The sequence below is a fragment of the Artemia franciscana genome, chromosome 11 (genome assembly GCF_032884065.1).
Source record: "Artemia franciscana chromosome 11, ASM3288406v1, whole genome shotgun sequence".
Classification (NCBI taxonomy): Eukaryota; Metazoa; Arthropoda; class Branchiopoda; order Anostraca; family Artemiidae; genus Artemia; species Artemia franciscana.
The window spans coordinates 1,976,871-1,999,906 of NC_088873.1; the positions used below are offsets into that span (position 1 = coordinate 1,976,871).

General features: G+C 34.5%; 2 protein-coding genes across 8 annotated transcripts in view; one reads left to right on the forward strand and one right to left on the reverse strand.

The window, feature by feature from the left end:
* LOC136032671 (protein SSUH2 homolog) overlaps positions 1 to 7,170 on the forward strand; it is a 285,984-nt gene extending 278,814 nt beyond the window's left edge. For all 7 annotated transcript variants that reach the window (XM_065712965.1, XM_065712963.1, XM_065712959.1 and 4 more), the window contains exon 7: positions 1,528 to 7,170. In XM_065712965.1, coding sequence (XP_065569037.1) covers positions 1,528 to 1,674 — 147 coding nt within the window. In that variant the 3' untranslated portion in view covers positions 1,675 to 7,170. The remainder of the gene's footprint in view (positions 1 to 1,527) is intronic.
* Positions 7,171 to 12,607: 5,437 nt separating this feature from the next.
* The window catches only part of LOC136032674 (FAS-associated factor 1-like), a 127,620-nt gene continuing 117,191 nt past the window's right edge, over positions 12,608 to 23,036 (reverse strand). Inside the window, exon 14 of the mRNA XM_065712967.1 lies at positions 12,608 to 12,797. Coding sequence (XP_065569039.1) covers positions 12,717 to 12,797 — 81 coding nt within the window. The 3' untranslated portion in view covers positions 12,608 to 12,716. The remainder of the gene's footprint in view (positions 12,798 to 23,036) is intronic.

Sequence of the window (23,036 nt, forward strand, 5' to 3'; positions counted from 1 at the left end):
TTTGACTCTTTGCCACAATTCTACTTTTTAAAACAATTAAGAACTTTAGCGTAAAGGGTGAGGCGTTGAGGAGGGGGCAACCCATTTCATACAAGGAGTAATTTCTGTTCGCTTTAAGTTTTAATGTCGCTCCTTACTTTAAGTAAAAAAAAACTAGTTTTTTTTTACTTAATTTTGTATGGAACGAAATTTTACTCGTCTGATGGATTAGTCAACGGGTATTAGCTTTATTAAACGGGGATTTAATCCAAGAATAATTTAGTAATTTAAATTGAAAATTTAGTTGATGATATTTAAAGTAATTTATATAAGAGTAACTATTTTTACAAGTAAGGTTGCTCTATTTGTACAAAAACAACCATAAGCCATTCAAGTTTGAAAACCTAATATTAAAATGCTAGTTGTATTTTTAGTTTAAGTAGAGATTCACTGGTAAAAATAAAGTCAGTACTTCATCCCCTGGGTTGGCCCTCCATGGATATAAAGTCAGAGCTACAACTTGCTAATATCGGTACCCAGGAAGTTTAAAGCTATGTAAAATCGGAGAGTACATCCAGTGGGGACCAGCAGGATCATTCCTTGAAACAACTGTTTTGCTACTAAAACAAAAAATTAAAAACTTGGATCAAAGAAAACAAGGAACAATTAAATAATCGTCTAGACAATAAATCTACTCCTCTCTCCCCTCAAGAACCAGAAATGTACACCAATTAAAATAAAAATTAAGTGTGAATGCTCTGACCGAGGAAATATACCAAAGATATTTGGCCCCACTCCTCAGCATTCAATTTTTAAAAGACATATCACAGGTGGTAAACAATTTATTGGATTTCCTAGGTGACCACAATTAGCAAGCTGACATCCTGTCCTTAGGTACTTTTAGGTCCCAAAACTAGCCAACTACTACCCAAATTTAATGGGGACCACAGTTGGCATGCTGACATTCTGGCCTTAGGAATTTTTGGTCCCAAAACTAGCCAACTGCTACTCAAATTTAATGGGGACCATAATTAGCAAGCTGACATTCTGGCCTTGGGTACTTTTAGGTCCCAAAACTAGCTAACTGCTACCCAAATTTAGATTGCCAAGAGTGCTGATGCAGGTATCGAAGATCTGATTTTAAGGAAAACCAACTCTACATTTTATCTCAAATTCAAACAGCCAAACAACTTCAGTCTAAAAATTCAGCTTCCAGAGAAACATCTTAAACTCAACGCTTAAACTGAAAGTGTCCTGTAATACCTGCTTTTTAACTAAAAAAAGCTTAAAAAGAAAAAAATCAAATCGCAGAATTAGAGTAGAAATAATAACTTAACATTATTTAAAGTAATGTAGTTAAATACAACTCTAGTTAATAATAGAACTAAGTAAGTAATACAAAACTTGTTGTAACTTTTTAATTTTGAAATTCTAATTCCAAAGCGCTAGTTATATTTTTAATTTTAAGCAAATATTCTTCCCCCAGATGTACCGGTGTCAATTTTTGATTAGCGAGATATTTTTAAATGTATGTATTTTTCTTTCCAGCGTCATCAAGTTCGCTTGGTACCAATTTATGAAATTCACTATACTTGGAAGCGGTACCAGGGAAAATTCCATCTCTATGGCTATGAGAACAAAGTCTACGCTCCTGAATATCCACAGACTTGCTGTTGGGGATGTACAATTATGTGAATTTGTACTTATTTCTATGATTGATGTGTATATATGGCAAATGTCAATAATTTAAGTTTATTTAAAATGTTTATAGTTCAAATTCTCAACCTCGCTTTGTTACTGCGGTAATACTTTTTATTTGTTTGTTGTAGCAACAACATTTTCTTATATGCATAAGTAAACTAATTTAATGGGCCAGTTGAAACATTTTAGCAATTCCAGCAAATTAAAAAATCCATAATTTACTCGCAAATTTATTGTTCCTCCAAATTAAAAGATCCATAATTTATATGAAAATTTACGAAATATTAATAAGTTTGGTATTACTTAAAATCCCATTTTCTATTTTCAAATGAAACAACAATTCTTTTCAAGGTGCTGCTCAATTAATAAAGAAACCCTTTAAAATCCTGCTCTGTTAAATAATTGGCGAGCTGCTCAATTAATAAACAAACCCTTTAAATCCTTCTCAATTAATTAATTGATGAGCTGCTCAATAAATAAAGAAACTTTTTAAAATTCTTGAAACTGTTCTAAAGTAATCTAAAATACTTACTTATGCCCTAAACTTCACTTTGTTTCACTTTATCCCCCCCCCACACCTAACTGAGCAATAGGTAGCCCAATTTATATGCAAAGTTTGCCATATATGAAAAAATATCCTTTGAATGCCATGCACACTAAAGGGGACAAGCAGCAAAAGATTTAAAAAGAACAAGGATGAAAATATTACCCTTACTGCGAAATAGATAATATATATAACTTGTATACAATCTGGGCTACAACTGGGCAATAACTAATATGTAAACTGGGCTATTTACTGCTTCACTGGAGGGAGAATGCTCGTAAAGTGAAGAAATAAAAGTTTAGGAGGTAGATAATTGGGTATTTAATGTAGTTTTTAAGCAGTTTTCGTTAATTTTATGGAGTTTCCTTATGAAAAGACCAAACCCTTAGAAATCACTGAAATCACTTTTTCAGATTTTTTCCCTTTTAGATCCTTATTTACTGAGATATTTAGCCAAGACCTTGATTTTAGACCCATCCATAATAAGATTTATTTGGATTCCAGAGCTAAGTAGCTTCTGCACTATTTATTTGAACAGTCAATCAGAAAAGTTCAGTGCCAGTCCTTAGTTGTATTAAATAAAAATAAAAACAAGTTTTTTTAACTGAAAGTAAGGAGTGACGTCAAAACTTAAAACAAACAGAAATTACTTCGTATATGAAAAAGGTTGTCACCCTCCTCAATGCCTCGCTCTTTACGCTAAAGTTTTTATTGTTTTAAAAAGTAGAGTTGTGAGAAAGAGTCAAACTTTCTCAAACCGGGTCGCTCCTTACTACAGTTCGTTGCCACGAACTGTTTGATAGGAAAAAAAATTGTAGAAATTCAAGCATAAAGTGAGAATTGCTTATTCCCAATCAGGCAGAACTAGGCTATCTGAAAAAATTGTATTATGAATGGGCCTGTTGTAAGCTTAGTCTCATTGTGAAATAGCCTTAAAGTGATATTGCTTACTTTCAAAGAAGCACCGAAATAAGCAATTTTTGTCACGGTGCGTTTCTAAGTAATAAAACAGTTAGTATTGTTAAGTATATTAATTGGCATCATTAAACAAGGTAGTATTGAAAGTTAACGCTGAAGAATTAAAAAAGGAAAACATGAATTGATGTTCGAAAATGGGCTTTTACACTGTAGCCTATAATCTTTTCAAAGCTTTCCGTCTTTGGCAGAATACCCGGTGAAGTTTTATTTTTATTCTAGTGAAAGTGGTGCAAGAGATCAATTTCACCGTGTTCAGGTGGATTGGGTTTTAACACTCTCGCTCTCTTTCAGTACCGACAGTTTCATTGTTGCAACATTCTCCGAACAAATTTTGCCATTTTTTAGGCGCGTTGTGTGTGGTGATCCCTCAAATGTAGATCACGTTCATGAGGTACTGCAGATCGGTGGATCATTGATAATAAGGTAGTTACACAGTTTAACCGTTATTTGACAGTTGTCTATGTGAAATAAGAGCTATTATTTAAAAAATGCTACCCTGGACAAAAAAAAACGGAACAGAGGTTATCTCAAGCTTCTAGAAAGATAAGTATGGATATATAAGAAAAGTGTTTCAAATGGATATGGAAAGATGGAACTGTCACAACATTGAGTGACCTTTTCCATATCAACATACAATTTCAGTGAAAATGGCAAATAAGGATGAATGTAAAAACAGTAGGGTACTAAAAATATTTAAATTTGGAATACTTAACCAGCTGTAATCATGCTACATTTGTCATCTTTCTTGCGGCTCTGAGCGTTGGTGCCAATGAAAACCGTTTTTAGCTAGCGAGTTAAAAAAAAAAAAAAACAACAACAACAAAAATTCAAAACTTCTCCCATTCGCTTCTTTAATGACTTTGCAAAAAAGAGCTAATATTTGAGAGAATAAAATAAATACTGAAAACAGTAATAGTAAAACACAAGCTAAAAAAACTAAAACTTACGATTACAATGTATTCATCAAAAGAAACTTATTTCAAAAGCCATTCCACACATGTAAAATTTATTAACTTTAAAACTACCCATCAAAAGTTTAGCTATGTTTATTTCTTCAGAGTAGAGAGAGGGATCCAACGGGAGAGGGGGCCTTTAGTAGTTTTTTTAACCATTCAATAACCGACAACTGGGTACTTCTATGCAGTCCCTCAATTTGTGGGTGAAGGTTAAACCCTGAAAACCTCCCCTGACTATTTAGAGCTTTGCCATATAAATCAAAATATAAAAAATTGCACTAACAGTGCTGTAGCAAATCAGGGTATAATGGCAGAGCCATTATACCCAGTTCATTATACCCCAGTAGTTCATTCAAATGCAGTGATTAAGAAACTACACCTCCCTTGCCTTACTTTTCAGCTCGTTTTTGTATTTAATAAAGTATAAAAATTACTGTTGGCATTAGACCACCATTAACTGTCCTGTAGTCTCAAAAGCTTGCAGCCTCAGGGCTAAATCAATTAATTCTACTGTTTTTTCTTCTTTTTTCCTTTTTATGGCACTTGCTCGTCGGCCAAGTGCCGTATAGCAATCACAATTTCTGACCGTTGGTCTGTCGGTCGGTCCAGCTTTTGCTTGTTCGGACACTTCCAGATAAGCTAGGACGATGAAAGTTGGCAGGTATATCAGGGACCGGACCAGATTAAATTATAAATAGTCACTTCCCCGATTAGACCCTCTGGAGGGGGGAGGGAGGGAAAAATAATTCGGAAAAATTGGAAAAAAAGCTATTTAAAATATGTCGCCTGGAAAGCCTGCATAGTGCAGTAGACATGACGTTGGTCTTCTACCTCCAAGAACGTAGGCTCAATTCCTGACAGGGGAAGTTTTTTTTTATAATTTTTTTTTACTCTGCCATTTTGAGCATTAGTTTTTAGTTTAATTTCGAAATCTTTTTTAAAGTGCCTGGCCTTGACTAACACTTTTACCAAAAATATCAGATTGGATCACGTTTTATGGTGATTAAACCTGGAATTTGCCAGTATGGGCCAGCAAGCGTAGGAGGAGCTAAATCAAGCAATGGATTTAAAGCGATCAAAAATTATAGAAAGAGCTATTCAGCTTCAGAGGCAGAAATCCCGCGTAGCGGTGCTTATCATGGTAGCCTCCAAAAAAAATAAACACCGCGAAAACATTGCGAAATGTTGGCTCTTTCTACCTCGTCATAAGTGCTATATGAGCTCTTGGCTCTTGTTTATGCTTCAAAGCATTAGCTGTTTTTCGCACGACAACCGATTTCGTCAATTTTTTGAAACTACGCCAATGTATACTGATATTTGAACTCTTGGTAGTAATATGTAATTGAAGTTACCATATGGCAGGATAATATTTTCTACTAGCATGATCATTACAAAACTGTATAACTGTAAACCTAACCCCACGTTAGCTTCACAGCAGCACACATTACCTACACTCAAAAACATTAAAAAAAAAAATGGAAGATAAAATAAACTGAATGATCATTATGCCTTCTTTCGGTGTTGTCAATGGAATCAATCATCATTGTAGCTAACTAATTTGTATATGAATTCGATTTACTAGGAAGAAACATTGCTGGTATTTTTAAGGGCCAAAAATCTATCAAACATTTCATGGTAACGAAATGTAAGTAACGAGCGGTTTGGCTCAATAGTTGCCGAAACTGTAAGAAACAGAGTCTTGATAATAATAGATACATCAAAAGAATGGAATTTGAGACTCATTCAAAATATATAAAATTCTTGAAGTTTAAAGTTACCCATTAAAAGTTACGAGCCTAAGAAAACTTGACTAATTTTTGAAAAAGTGGGGAATCACACCTAAGAAATCAACCTCAATGAAAATCAGATCGCGAGATTCAGAATGTCAGAGAACCGTACTATAGAGGTTTCAAGCTCCTATATACAAAACGAGGAATTTTGGATTTTTTTGCCAGAAGCAAGATCACGGATACGTGTTTATTTGGGTGTTTTTGGTTGTTTTCCCCAGGGGTATTCAAATCCGACCAGTGACCCTAGAAAGTCAGGAGGGGGCTCATATGATCGGAAATCAAAATTTCTATTGCCCTTTTCAAGTGACCAAAAACATTGGAGGGGAGCTAGCCCCCCTCTCACTCCCTTTTTAAACCAAAATTGTCTGATAAAAATTTTGAGATAGCCATTTTCTTCAGCAAGGTCGAAATATCTAATAACTATGTTTTTGAGGATGAATTGAACCCTCTCAGCCCCCAAGGCTGAAAGTTATGCACTTTAACCGTTGCTTACATATAGTGTTGGCTATAAAGATATTTATGTCTTTATATGTTTAAAAAATATAAATATATTCTTTGAGGAGGGGATTTTCTGATGAAGGTGCTTATGTAGGATAATCTTTCCAAGGACGAGTTTTCGTGGGGGAAGGGGACTTGGCATGGGAGGGGAACTGGAATTCCTAGATTTAATTAAACACTATCAGAGATTATGTACAAAAACAGTTTTTTCAACTAAAAGTAAGGAGCAACATTAAAGCTTAAAATGAACAGAAATTATTACATATATGAGGGTGCTCCACCCCCCTCAGTACCTCACTCTTTATGCCAAAGTTTTTTTGACTCTGTGAAAAGTCAATTATTCTAATTAAACGGTCCTTGTGTATCAGGAGTGATTCTTAAGTATTTAGAGCAAATAGTCAAACTTTAACGTAAAGAGCAAGGTACTGTGGAGAGGGCAGCCCTCTATTTCTAATATATAATTTCCCTTCGTTTTAAGTTTTAAGGCTGCTCCTTACTTTCAGTCGAAAAACTTTTGTTTTTTATTTCATACTATGTAAAGACCATTGATCTACCTCTTTTTCCAAATGCTTGCTTCATTGTTAATATTAGTCGAAATTTACTATTTTCTTTTATGGACCTCTCTTTATAACTGCCATTGTCTTTGACTGTTTTTTCAAACATTATTATAATGATTTTTGTAATGTTTTATGTGAAATACATGTGATGATGTTGTTTGCTAGTATTTTTAGTATCTAGTCTCTTTTTTACCATGTTTTATTTCAACTCAAAAATGATACATGATATATTAATGATGGGGTTCATCCCAGTTAGAATAAAATCGGTTCTTTGGAACCCAGTTCCAGCCTTTTTGGATATAAATAAGGGCAGCAGCTTGTTATTTTCGGTACCTAAATTTAAAAGTATAAAATAAATTTAAAAGTATAAAAGTATAAATAAATTTAAAAGTATCTAAAAACTGGGATGCCTATTGATGTTTCCAGTGCTCAGGGAAATCAATAAAGCAATTTATAAACCAAAGCTAGTAAAACAGAAGTGAATAGTATACATAGAAACCAATAAGGGACGAATCTCTGTCGACGCATTAGCTCCCCGCCCAAATATTTCCATAAAAACAAAAAATGTAGTCGTGAGAATTAAACATTTATTTTTGACACAAAGTATTGTTACTGCTCTACCTTACATACAGGTATATACTATAATGTCTATTTATTTATTATTCAAAGGTGACTTATTATCCTTGCAATTTACTACCCAAAATTTAGCTGCACTTTTGGTCCCAAAATTAGCAAGCTACTACCCTGAGTGTAGACATACAGAAGCATCGACCACGAAAAAACGCCCGATTTTAGTTACGTGACTACCCCGAGTGACTACCTTTAGTAACTACCCTGAGTATAGATATACAGAATCATCGACCGCGTAACGAACGCCAGGTTTTAATGACGTGACTAACCTGAGTTAAGACATACAGAAGCATTGACCGTGTACCGAACGCCCGGTTTTAGTGACGTAATGGCAAAACCGTTCGATAACGGTGAGTTCGACGCAAGGACGTTTCAAGGATTTTTGTTCGGGCGGGCATTTTTTGGATGGTATTCTACAAAAAAAAACTAAAAAACGCGTTAAAAATTTGTTTATATGCAGTTTGTTACTTTTTACGATCTGGTCAAAACTTTTGGAGAGGGTTCAATCCCCGAGACAACCCCCTGAATACTGCCTTGGTTTCACGTGATGATTGTAATTTCTCCTTGATAAGTTTTCTCTCAATGGTAAGTCTAAAACAATACTATGGATAAGCTTCAAACCATAATAGTAAGACATAAGAACACTACTACTACTACTACTACTACTACTACTACTAGTAGTAGTAGTATTCTTATGTCTTACTATTATGATTTGAAGCTTATCCATAGTATTGTTTTAGTGTGTTTAATTGTTAATTGCGTTTAAGACATAAGAACAAGTATCAATATTTTCAAATATTTTGTTTCCCTACGATTCGTATGATAAATGACAAAATAGTTGTATGTTTGATCACGGTAGCTATCATGTTGGTGAGTTATGCCTCTACTTGAGGGAACCTCACAATATTTTCCCGGCCCTTATGGTTTTTTAAGAAAAAAAAACTCTCTAATATGTAACACCCGAACCTTATTAAGTGAGAAACAAAGAAATCCTGAAGTAAACAAACCCTGGCCTTCAGAAGTTTTTTAAACAATCAAAGCAAATACACTCCCAATTACGTTACAGAAACCTGCATATTTTAGAAAACACTCCCTATTAGGTAATATGCACCTGTGTCTTGAGGGAATCTTTGTTAAACCTCTTCATCGTCCTAAATCGTTAAAAGAAGAAAGGAGTACGGGATATTTAAAGTCATTCAGTTCCACTAGTCAAGTAGGTTTAATGAGCAAGCTATACACTTAAGTGCAATCCAGACTATAGTCGTACCAGGGGAGCTCCTTCAAGATATTGAGTATATTCATTGCTCTTGATACAGCATGATGGTATAGCTTGTATATTGACGGTGGTGTGGAAAGGGGCTTCTACAATTCAGCCTGTTCAATATTGTACAATTCAGATGTGAAAGTGGTGAAAAAGAGGTTTGGCAAAATTACAAAAATTATTGGCGACTTGTTTGACTCCTCTCTATTATTGGAACTGTTGAAGCCACCCAAATTGGTTATGACCATTATCTCAAAACTGATTCGATGATTAGAATCTCTTATTTTGTCTATTATACTGGGTTTGAGCCTTGAGTATGATCTAATCTTTGTTAAGAAATTAAAACTATTGTCGCATAAATCATGCAAATCATGAGAAAGGGAACATGTGGCAATCTTTAGGCTCTCATTAAGACTATTAGAGAGCCTCCTTTTAAATAAAGTGGTGTAAAATTTTGGTTTGTTTGTTTCATATTGGCAGAACTAAAGACAAAGTTCATAGTCTTGAGAATAAATCGAGCTGTTTGGAAGCCCTTTTCCTACACAAACACTTGCTCAGAATTACAAATTGCACAGAACTTCAACGATAGAAGTTGAACTCTGTTCAGTTCATTTTTTTTTGTAATTGACAAGCCAGAGTCAAATTGATCCAATGACAAGACCAAAGTCTAACTTACGAAAAAAAAACTTAAAAGGAAGTGTAAGTAAACAATTTTATTGTGGCAACTACACACTTGAACACATAAAAACTTCAAATAAGGGGTCTCTGGAAATGAATATTTTTGAATATAGATACCTGTAAACATCGTCTTATAGAAGATTTTCCATGGACATTCTCTCTTTGAAAGCACTTCGAGCAGTTTAGGAACTCAGGATAGACACGCGTTTCATTAAAGAGATTGTCGACCTTCAGAAACTACGTATACCGCGGCACTTGTCAAGTGCGGTGGAGCCTTGGCAAGCGTTGTGTGAACTGTGCCACAATTGGCGGAACTTTGGGGCATATGTGGTGCTCCGATATGTGTATCAGGTAGGGAAATGCAGACAAACACTCGGTTTCATCTATTAGTTCAACTTAAAGAAAAACTGCTCCTTATAATGTCTTGTAACAATAAACACTTTCTTGTTATAATGTCGAAAACTATATAATTATTCCCTACTTTATAATAACAGCATGTAATAATATAATTATAATTAATCTGTATAATATCAACCATCATCTTACATTTGAGCAAATACGGTGAGCCAAGATATCACCTAGAGTAAAACACAGGCCTGAACAGTTATGACAACACGTTCTTTTGATATTTCATCATTGCCTTAATGCCTCTTAAGAACATACTTTTTAGACTAGCTTTTTTGAAAATACTCTTCTAAAAGCCTGGAGACAAGCATTCTTATCACCCAGCATTTTGGAAATGTCATAGCAACACACGTTTTGAATGCCTCACTTATACCTTTAATATTCCTCTAGAAAAGTTTTTTCTTAGAATAGCTTCACTTATAAATGCTCTCCTAAAAGCTTAGGGACGATTATGCCAAGTGCCTTGGCAGAACACAGCGTCAGTTTGAATCCACATTCAACTGAAGTACATCGTAAGCATCTTGGGACAGTTGTAGGAGGACGTCCTTTTGCTATTCCAGTAAAATCTCTAGTATACCTCTTGAAAACGTTTTTTTTTACTAGCTACGTTTTTTTTCTACTAGCTTCACTTATAAATGCTCTCCTAAAACTTTAGGGACGATTATGCCAAGTGCCTTGGCAGAACATAGCGTCAGTTTGAATCCGCCATCAACTCGAGTGCATCGTAAGCATCTTGTATCAGTTGTAGGAAAACATCCTTTTGATATTACAATAACATCTCTAGTATGTCTCTTGAAACATTTTTTTTTTTACTAGCTTCTCTCGAAAACACTCTCCTAAGAGCCTAGAGACAAACAATTCTTGTGCACTCGGTAACAACTCCGACTTGCGATTACAAGCGTCTGTACCTAATTTTTAAGAAAAATCTAATTGTGAGGGTCCAATTATACAAAAATACATTTCTAGGAAGAAAGTTTTCAGGTTTTAGACTCCCCTTATTGTAGTGAAGAATATTAGTCTACACAGCTTTTTAAAAAACACGAACATACTTCGATGATTGTTTTTTAAGGAATGAACTCCTCATTTAAAAATGGAGAAAAAAGTATAAGTAGTAATTAAAGACCTATTTAAATCCTTCCAGTCCTTTCGTAAGTCCTTGAGCGCCTAGTCTACAGTCGTCTTTATAACTTTCTCGACGCAAAGGAATATCCATTAATATGGATATTCAATATGCTACCCACAACTTACTGCAGCACCTAGCCAACATAACTGTGTACGCTCCTCCTCCATTTTAATATATTTAAAGCGTTACTCTTTAAATATTCGGATGAAGTACCAGAATATTTCTTATAAGCTCTTCTCACCCCATATGGGACAAGATTTGATTTGCCATTCCTGCTTGCCCAAGCTAGGATACCATCTATCCATATTTGTTCCAGCGTAGACATTGAAGTCCCCCACAGTAAAAATATCATATTCCTACCTAGGTAGTTCGCAGTAGTCTGCCTGAGACTTTAAGCGGGCAAGCCTGTTATGCTTAGGTCACTTGTTATCCTGTGAGCCCAAGCAAATCCAGTCCCCAATTTTGCAAACAAGTCCATTGGACCCTGTCCGTCATAAGTCAACCCAAAAATCTCGATCATCTTTTATTTTCATGACGATCTACTTTAGTTCTGCCCTAGGATGGATAAATGATAGATTATCTATCAATAAGTGAAAATGACATCGTTTTTATACAATCCTGAAAAAGACTTATGCCAGCTTTGCCTCTCACTCAGACTATCGGCCATGGCTATTCTCCAATTAGCCATGGTTTGATGACAACTTGATTTTGATTTTAATTTATTTTGTTGTGATTTGTATTCAAGGTATATATATATATATATATATATATATATATATATATATATATATATATATATATATATATATATATATATTCCTTAGCTCTATTGTTGTTCTTATCACAAGGTTATCAAAAAACATATAGATATACTAATGGTATTAATCCCTGTCGGGAACATATAGAAATAGATAAATTATGTCTTAGATGTAAACAACTCTAAGGGTGCTATCGAGATTTAATGGAGACACGAACCCAAAGACCCTTCTCTATTACATGCCTGCCCAATCCACAGATAATACTTAACACAAAATTATACTTCCATCTAGTGATTTCGTGAAAAAGAATCATTCTTCAACTTTTATTCTAAATCTAATATATTACAGAGGATTCCAAAATCTCAGTCAAGGGAAAACAACCTATCTCAACAGAAAGTCATTTGCTTTGGATTTTTGCTCCCATATATAATTTAAAATAACATATGAGAAAAAACAACAGTTGAGCTTCCCTTCCCCAATCATTTTGAAGATATTCCCCATGTTTGTTCATTTGTTGTTTTTTAGTCCCCCCCTCCCAAAAAAGTATGGCCCGCCCTTCCCTGCAGATTCTGGCATACGTGCGGAAGTGGATTCAATAAATTTTTAAAGCAATATTCGCAGCCCATTTTCCCTAACTCAGATTTAGCCTTGTTCGTGATTATCTTGTTGTTAATGAGTTGTGAATCCGCCTTTCTAAACAAATACTGACAGATCATAAGATGAGGAAAAAACAACTAAAAACCTGACCATGATTTTTCGTTTCCAAATTTATTCGAAGCACAAATAAATACCTAATATTAAAATATCAAAATACAATGTCTCAGATAATCCAGACCAGAGGGGCTAATGTTAAACAGACTAACGTTCCTCAATGATCAACGTTTCTTGCGCAGATAGGCCAAGCTCTTTCAAAGACTGCGTAGGATCTAATCCAGACAACTGAAAAATATGTAAAAAAACAATTAAATTATTGATGATTCTAATTTAACTTTAACCAGTAATTTAATCACATTCCTCACCCTCGACGTTTCTTGCACTGATTGACTAGGCTATTTTAAAGAATGAATGAAGCCAAGCCAAGATAAAAAAAAAAAAAAGTTAATATGAGTCAAGATATATTTTTCAATATATCTTCTAATTATCTTCAATATATCTTCAGTAATATCGTCTAATTATTACTAATTATTTACAAATCATTTTTTACTTATTTACTAATTATAATGATACTAATTTAATATTTATCACATTCCTCACCGGCGAAGTTTATTGCACTGCCTGACCAAGCTATTTTAAAGTATTAATGAAGCTAAGTCCAGATAAAAAAAAATTAACATGAGGCAAGATATATTGTTCAATATATCTTCTAATTATCTTCAACATACCTTCAATAATATCGTCTAATTATTGCTAATTATTTACTAATCATTTTTACTTATTTACTAATTGTAGTGATACTAATTTAATTTTAATCACATACCCACCGTCGACTTTTGTTGCACTGATTAACCAAGCTATTTTAAAAAATTAATGAAGCCGAGTCCAGATAAAAAACTTAACATGAGGCAAGATATATTGTTCAATCGTCTATTCTTCTGCAATCAATCAATCAACCAATCGATTTATCAATCAATACATTCACAATAAAAAACACTTCAACCTTGTCTCCCTTGTAAGGCTCTATGGCTAGGGAAAAAAAAATCGGAGAGAAACAAAAATGAAACAAATACATAAAAAAAATCCAAGGATTCCCAACTTTAAGAGACTCAACAAAAGAGAAAAAAGAATCTACAAGCATCCACCACAAAACTCCAAATTTGGATATTGTTTTTTTTTTTAATTATTATTTCTTTTTCTAACCATGCTTAAAAGGACTTTGTCTACTTCCTTAAGATGATGACAAACAATTGTACGTGCCAAAGTAGATTTAATAAAGTTGTACTAATTCAGCAATAAAACATTGAAGCTATTGGAGGATATGGGAGCAAAATAAACAACAATTAAAAAAAAGTAAAAACCAAGAAAATGCTACGATAATTAACAGTTGGCAACACTAGAAAATAAGGTTGTTCAAATGCTAAGAAATTACAAATCTTATGTTTGAAAGTGACAAATAAAGAGAGAGTAATGATCAATTTTTTTATTTTCGGATTTCTAGAAAAGAGGTTAACGGTGGCAAATGTAATTCCGCTTCACAAAGGCTGTCGTAAAGCATAAATTGAAAACTGGAACCCATATTAATTCTAACCATCTTTTTCAAAGATACAAGAGAAAGTGTTATATAACAGCCCTATGTTTTCGTTCAGATGAATAGGCTTTTGAGCCAGACACGGTTTGGGTTTCTTAAGGACCACTCGACAACACGCCTTATAGCATCTGGTTCGGGGTTGCTACACAGTGAAAAAATCACAAAATTTTAGTTATTTTTGGTTGATTTAGTGGTTTTGTTCAATAATATAGTGGTTTATGGGCTGATTTTTCTTTTCCTTAGGCAATATAAAAAATCCCTAGAAATAGTGAAAAATAAAAAGGGATGGCACCCCTGACCTGGTTACAGGTGTTTAAGTGTACAATAGCCTCAGGTGAAATACCTATGTCTATTTTCACAAGCATTAGAAAAAACCCAAAATTCGAAGCGACTATGATTGAATTTTCATTTTTTGGTAATAAAAATAGTTTTTCTTACTTTTCTCAATCAGTTCTTTATATTTTTGACTAGGGCTGGCTTTCAGATAAAATGAAAGCGCGAATTATTTGTAGGTTTACTCACTTTGGCTATATGCAAAATATTTGGAACATGGAGTACTCTGAACAGGCAAGAATAAGCATATGTAAGCAGAAGAAGAATATATACAGGAAGTGCTTTAATAGGTTGAATCGCTCCAAAGGTTCTTTTAAATCAGTGTAGGCGAAATATTTCAAAAATTTTGTAGGTAGTTACACAGTCGGGGTAGATTATAGGGTAAAAACTCACTTTCTGGACAAACATCCGTTTATATGCTTGAAGCGAGTACTTGATATAAATACTTGATGGTAAATATAATTTTACAGATTTTCAGAAGTTGGATTTAAGTTATTTCTTGAAAGCCTACTCACCTACTTTTCTGAAAATATTAAAGATAGTTCATAAGTGCTTCACAGTTGCTATTTTTGTTTGTGCGAGTGAATTAATGGACAAATTGAGGAGATCAGTTCTCGGCGATCTCTTAAGGTCCATTTAACCCGTTGGTCTTAAATGGACTTTAACGCAAAGGCGCGTTGAGGTAGATTTGGACAAATATTTCAGCAGGAAAGACTCTTGGTTTCCCAGAACACACATAAGCGTAATAATCTACTTTCAGGGGATGGAAAGGAGGCAAGTTGAAAAAAATAATAAAACAAATCAAAATGATTGACTAAATAAATCACTAAATCTTTAAAATGGAGTAACACGTGTAAATTACGCACAAAACGTTCATTCAACATTTATTTCTAAGTTATACGACACTTTAGATGGAAGACAAAGACTAAAAATCTATATATTCCAAAGTAAAACGAATTTTGTAAGATCTCGGTACTTATTCGTTGCTATAAAAACCAGTGGCAATACAAACTCATTTAAATCAACTGAGTTTTCTATGGTCTTCTGATTGGGCAAATGTCCAACACAAATTCAATTTTAAGCAAATGAGATGTGTATCATTAGTTGCCCCATTAACTTGAAGAAGAAGAAGAAAGAATCTGCTGTTTTTTGGTTACAATTTGACGAGATATATATAAGCCTATCGTTATGCCCAAAACCAAAAGACGTACATTACAGTTCCGTAGTTTTAAAACAGACAGAAAATAAGGCTTTTAAACTTTGCACCAATATAGTTTTCCTTTGACGGTATAACAAAAAAAAAAACTCTAAAGATTACAGAATGCAGCTGTATATTGTGGCTTCCTTTTGGTTTTTAAATAAAACTTTTCTCGATTTTAAGTAAAGAACTGCAGTAAAACTGAAACACCCAGAACACAAGGGACAAGGAGAATCCATACATAGAAGACTACCGCATGCCATGCTGAGACCCGCGGGGACCGGTGGCAAAGCTGCCAGAACCCAGCACTGTCTGCGGTTAGAACACAAGGGACAATGAGAATCCATATATAGAAATCTGTCGCGTGCCATGCTTGGCACGCGGCAGACTTCTATATATGCTTGTTCTAACCTTGTCGTTAGAGCACAAGGGACAATGAGAATAAACCCACAGGGACCGGTGGCAAAGCCGCCAGGACCCAGCACTGTCTGTGGTTAGAACACAAGGGACAATGAGAATCCATATATAGAAGTATGCCGCGTGCCATGCTTGGCACGCGGCAGAACGCATGCTTTAGAACGCATGCTTGTTCTAACCTTGTGGTTAGAGCACAAGGGACAATGAGAATAAACCCGCAGGGACCGGTGGCAAAGCCGCCGGGACCCAGCACTGTCTGTGGTTACAACACAAGGGATAATGAGAATCCATACATAGAAGCCTGCCGCGTACCATGCTGGGGTCCGGCGGCGAATACGCCGGGACCCATCTAGTAAATATATATATATATATACATATATATATATATATATATATATATATATATATATATATATATATATATATATATATATATATATATATTTATTTATATATATATATATATATATTTCTATATATATATATATATATATATATATATATATATATATTTCTATATATATTTATATATATATAAATATATATATATATATATATATATATATATATATATATATATATATATATATATATATATATATATATATATATATATATATATATATATATATATACATATATATATCTATCTATCTATCTATATAAAAATAAGTTGTCTGTCTGTGGATGGATCAGGTGACGTCACCTGAAAAAACTGGATCAGGTGACGTCAAAACTGAAAAAACTAAAAAAAGGCAAAAACTACAAAAAAAACTAAAAACTAATAAAAAAAAAAAGCTAAAAAACTAAAAAAAACTATAAAGGTAAAAACCAATAAAAAACTAAAAAAAAACTGAAAAAACTAAAAAAAGGCAAAAACTACAAAAAAAAACTAAAAACTAATAAAAAAAAGTAAAAAAGCTAAAAACTAAAAAAACTAAAAAAACTAAAAAAAGGTAAAAAACTAAAAAAAATAAAAAATAAAAAAAAACTAAAAAAAGGAAAAAACTGAAAAATAAGCTAAAATAAAGGTAAAAACCAATAAAAAACTAAAAAGAAAAAAGGAAAAAACTAATAAATGACGACACTCAAAGAGAAAGCGACCAGGACAAAAGGAATGTTCGATTAGCAATCAACAAAGCACCGGGACACAGGGAGTATAAATGACGACCAGGACATAAGTAAAAAAAAAAAACTATCTATATATATAAAAATAAGTTGTCTGTGGATCTGTGGATCGTGGATCAGGTGACGTCACCTGAAAAAACTGGATCAGGTGACGTCAAAACTGAAAAAACTAAAAAAAGGCAAAAACTACAAAAAAAAACTAAAAACTAATAAAAAAAATAAAAAAGCTAAAAAACTAAAAAAACTAAAAAAAGGCAAAAACTACAAAAAAAACTAAAAACTAATAAAAAAGCTAAAAAACTAAAAAAACTAAAAAAAAGGCAAAAACTACAAAAAAAACTAAAAACTAATAAAAAAAATAAAAAAGCTAAAAAACTAAAAAAACTAAAGCCTAAAAAAACTAAAAAAAGGTAAAAAACTAAAAAAAATAAAAAATAAAAAAAAAACTAAAAAAAAGGAAAAAACTGAAAAATAAGCTAACATAAAGGTAAAAACCAATAAAAAACTAAAAAGAAAAAAAGGAAAAAACTAAAAAAAATTTTCATCTAAAAAACTAAAAAAAACTAAAAAAGGTAAAAACTAAAAGAACTAAAAAAGAAAAAAATAAATGACGACACTCAAAGAGAAAGCGACCAGGACAAAAGGAATGTTCGATTAGCAATCAACAAAGCACCGGGACACAGGGAGTATAAATGACGACCAGGACATAAGTAAAAAAAAAAATTAACAAAACTAAAAAGAAGGTAAAAACTACAAAAAAACTAAAAAGAAAAAAAAAACTAAAACTAATAAAAAAACTAAAAAATCTAAAAATCTAAATAAACTAAAAAAGAAAAAAAAAGGAAAAAAATAAAGGAGAAAAACAAAACTAAAAAACGAATGTATATACAGACCGGTACACCGGGATACAAATGACGACCGGGACACAGGGAATATAAATGACGACCGGGACACAGGGACACAACTACAACGGGGACACCGGGGGAAACAGGGGGATATAAATGACGACCGGGACAAAAAAACTAAAAAGAAAAAAAAACTAAAAACTAATAAAAAAACTAAAAAATCTAAAAATCTAAATAAGCTAAAAAAGAAAAAAAAAGGAAAAAAATAAAGGAGAAAAACAAAACTAAAAAACGAATGTATATACAGACCGGGACACCGGGATACAAATGACGACCGGGACACAGGGAATATAAATGACGACCGGGACACAGGGACACAACTACAACGGGGACACCGGGGGAAACAGGGGGATGTAAATGACGACCGGGACACCGGGACAGGGAATGGTCGATTAGCAATCACCATCAACAAAGCTCAAGGGCAATCATTAGAATCATGAGGTATAGATCTGAATACAGATTGTTTTCCCATGGACCATTATATGTTGCATGTTCAAGAGTCGGTAAACCTGACAATCTATTTATATGCAAAGACAATGGGACAGCAAAGAATGTTGTATATTCGCAAGTTTTACGTAGTTAAAACCATATATATATATCTATCTATATTCACAGGTGGGACATAGGGACACAACTACAATGGCGCGTAACGACTTACGCGCGCGGGGGGGCTTGGGGGGGGCGCGAAGCGCCCCCACCAACTAGGTGTTGGGGTGGCGCGAAGCGCCACCCCAACAGCTAGTATATATATATATATATATATAGAAACATATATATATATATATATATATATATATATATATATATATATATATATATATCTATACTAGCTGTTGGGATGGCGCTTCGCGCCACCCCAACATCTAGTTGGTGGGGCGCTTCGCGCCCCCCCAAGCCCCCCCGCGCGCGTAAGTCGTTACGCGCCATATTAGTTACGCGCCATTGTAGTTGTGTCCCTGTGTCACACCTGTGAATATAGATAGATTTATATATGTGTTTCAAACTACGTAAAAATTGCGAATATACAACATTCTTGGCTTTCCCACTACTGGAGCTTTCCGTTTCCAATTGCCAGCAATTGATCTGAAAATGTTTGACCAGAGTAATCGTTTTGCAATCGGACACGCATATTTGTAGTTAATTTTAATATTTTTACGTGTGCCTATAAATTAGAATTTTTCAGGCAAGGATTCATTTCGTCTGCAGGAGTTAAACTACGTAAAAATTGCGAATATACAACATTCTTGGCTTTCCCATTGTCTGTGCATATACAAAGCCGTATGTACTAATAATGACGTCATATGCAAACGCTCTTTTTACAAACAAACAAACATGCATACACACAACTCGTTTTTATATAGACAGATAGATAGATAGATACAATACAAATTAACTGCGTAAAACTTACGAATATACAACATTCTTCGCTGTCTAATTGTCGCTGCATATAAATAGATTGTCAGGTTTACCGACCCTCGAACATGCAACGTACAATTGTCCATGGGAAAAACACTCAGTATTAAGATCTATACCACATTTTTCTAATGATTGACCTTGAGCTTTGTTAATGGTGATTGCAAATGCTAATCGAATTGGGAATTGCAATCTTTTAAATTGAAAAGGCAGATCCGTTGGAATCATGGGAATGCGAGGAATAAGAACAGCCTCACCCTCAAAAGGCCCTGTCAAGATTGTGGCCTCTATTAGGTTTTCCATTGTTTTTTTTTACGGCAAGTCGCGTGCCATTGCAAAGCTTTGGTGGGTTGATATTTCTTAAAAGTATTATTGGTACGCCTATTTTTAGTTGTAGCACGTGTGGTGGAAACCCCGAAAGATCTATGGAATTTAAAAATTCAGATGGATAATTAACCGCTTCATTTGGTTCCAAAACTGTGTCGACTGACTTGTAAAGGACTGCCTGGTCTCGAATCTTGGTCAAAACAATATTGTTGATTACGTGGACGTCTATATTTTTGGGTGCGAGAATCGCTCTTTCACTTAGCCATTTATTATTTTTATAATTTTTTAGAATATTTGGAAATACTTTTTCAATCAATTCATTTTTGGACGTCACTAAATTACAGAAATCAGCAGGTAGTTGTATACGTCCTGAATTTGAGTCTACTGGGAGCTTTCCGTTTCCAATTGCCAGCAATTGATCTGAAAATGTTTGACCAGAGTCATCGTTTTGCAATCGGACACGCATATTTATAGTTAGTTTTAATATTTTTACGTGTGCCCATAAATTAGAATTTTTCAGGCAAGCATTCATTTCGTCTGCAGGAGTTGATCTAGGTATTATAGGTAATGTTTGCCTGAAATTTCCCGCAAGCAATATTAATGTGCTGCCAAAGGGTTTCGACTTCCCTCTCAAATCTTTCAAGCATTGATCCAGAGCCTCGAGCGATTTTTTGTGTGCCATTGTGCACTCATCCCAAATAATAAGTTTGCATTGCTGCAATACTTTACCCATCCCAGATGATTTGGAAATATTGCACGTGGGAGTTTCTGTAGAATGCAAATTCAGAGGCAATTTCAAAGCGGAATGAGCAGTTCTTCAACCAGACAGCAATGTTGCGGCTATTCCGGACGACGCAATTGCCAACGCTATATCATTTTTTGATCGAATTGATGCCAGAATCAGTTTTAACACAAACGTTTTACCAGTACCTCCTGGCGCATCCAAAAAGAAAATTTCTCCAACGTTGTTATCGACACAATGCATTATCGTATCATAAATGTCTTTTTGTTCCGACGTTAACTTGGAAATGTTATTTTGTACATACGACAATAGATCACTCGTACTGTAACTTTGTTCACGATCCAATTCTACACATGTCGAAACAGCAGCGATACGGTTAGGTGAAGGCATTCCCAAATCCTGAAGAGGTTTGTTTGCCATACGTACGCACAAATCTTCTATAATAACTAAAGTGTAGTTATAAATTTCTGATGTAAAATCAAAAGTCATATCTGACGTCTCTAACTGTTTTCGATGGAGTATATCTTCGGACATTTTTGACTTATATTTTTCCATAACTCTGTAGGAGCTGATGGAGAGCAATTTGTTAAAATGATGCCAAACAATGCACGAATTTGACTTGGGGTTGACGTTTCGCACGCGTCATTGATGCAGTTATCCCAGTGTTGGCCATTCTCCAATAAATGCAGAGCTTGGCATGCACTACGGTAACTGTCATGTATAGTACCGTTTACAGTTCTCAAATACTCAAAGGATGTCGGACCGGGTACATTCACCAAAAGCAGGCGTAGAAAGAAGCATTCATGTTGATTGGGGTGACCGGTGTAGAGTCTTCCTATCGTGGTATTTTTGGAGATGGTAGGTTGGCCGTCGACTGACTTACCCTGTTTTCGACGTTCAAATACTTTATTTTTAGTATTCCACGTGTAATACGAAGGCACTTCAGTATACAGCAGTTTTTTTGCAAAAGAATCATTTTTGCAAAGCGAAAAAAAAGCTGTTAATTTTGTATCCGGTGGATTCAGGGCTCTTTGTTGCACGTTGGTTTCCGAGAAATAAACACGTTGACCATTCTGTAAATGTACCGCTAAGTGAACAACAGCTGGACTACGTTCATGTATCGGAAATGAAAGAATTCGCCAAACAGCTTCATTACTGCTTATGTATCTTCCAGCCTGATATTGTACGATTTCGTCGAAATCTTTGATTTCGGGCTGCAAGCCAAAAAATGCCATGTCACTGCCTTTGTTGACGTATTTACATATGTATTTGACTGCCTTTACGGAGTTACAGTATTCAACGTTTATGTGTGCATTAAATGTTTTTGATAATAATGGGGAATATGGAACAACCCACTGGTTATCTACTTCGATGGTGGTACCGTTACGCTTCTTTATTATTGCTGTTTTACCGCCATCTTCAGTAGATCTTCTTCTATATTGTGGGTAACCATCATTGCCAGTAATTGTGTTGGATACTAAAAGTCGAGGATATTGCTTTGTGCACTTCCTTTGGCCATGCATGGTGAATTTTCGTTCAGTGCACCGCAAGGTCCATGTATCATATTTTTTAGAATAATATCATGTAACCCCTTATCGACATTTTTATCAGGTATTTAGCGGAAATCACATCATCAATTCGTTCGAAGTAATTTTTTTATGTAGCCAGATTAGTATATGTGCGTGTGGCAAACCTCGTTTTTGCCATTCCACTGAGTACATCCAGCATCGCACTGACCCAAACACTTCAAGTTTTACTATGTAGTTTATCAGTGATTTCAACTTTTCCCAGAAGACACGGGCCGTAATGCCATGCCTATGAACCGCCGATTGTCCTTGAAGTAAAAGCTGCAGTATCTCGTCCCAAGATTGATTACATGTAAATGTAATAAATAAATCTGGACGACCATAGAGACGAACATACGCAATAGCATCTTGAGCATATTCATGCATATGACGGGGACTGCCAGCATATGACGAAGGTAAAATTGTTAATCTTCCAACGTTTGTGGTATTACCGTCATTTATAACTGCATCTCGCAAATGAATGTATTGTTCAGAGCGGAGCTTCGTCAGATTCAGGCGGATATATAGCAAACGTTCTGATTCAATTTTAGCATACATATCAATGACAAATTGGTGAAACAATTCACGGCATTTTAAAATATAATTTTCTTCATCCTGCCGAATCATTAGTCTATAGGAATAATAATGCATTGCACTGCATTTCTTATTCATTTCTTTGTTAGTGGCTGGATTCATCAATTTAATATTAAAGTGATAGCCGTTGGCTCCATCCCCAAAAATGATAGGATATTGTAGGGCATCGTAGCATCGATGAGTTTCAGCAATTCTTAACAACTGAGCGTTTCGCTTATGAAGAATAATATCTCGACGTAAAAACTAATCACCGACCATAACGATTGCCACTTCGTCGATAGTTGGAGCATTGTATCTACGCACATGTTGTC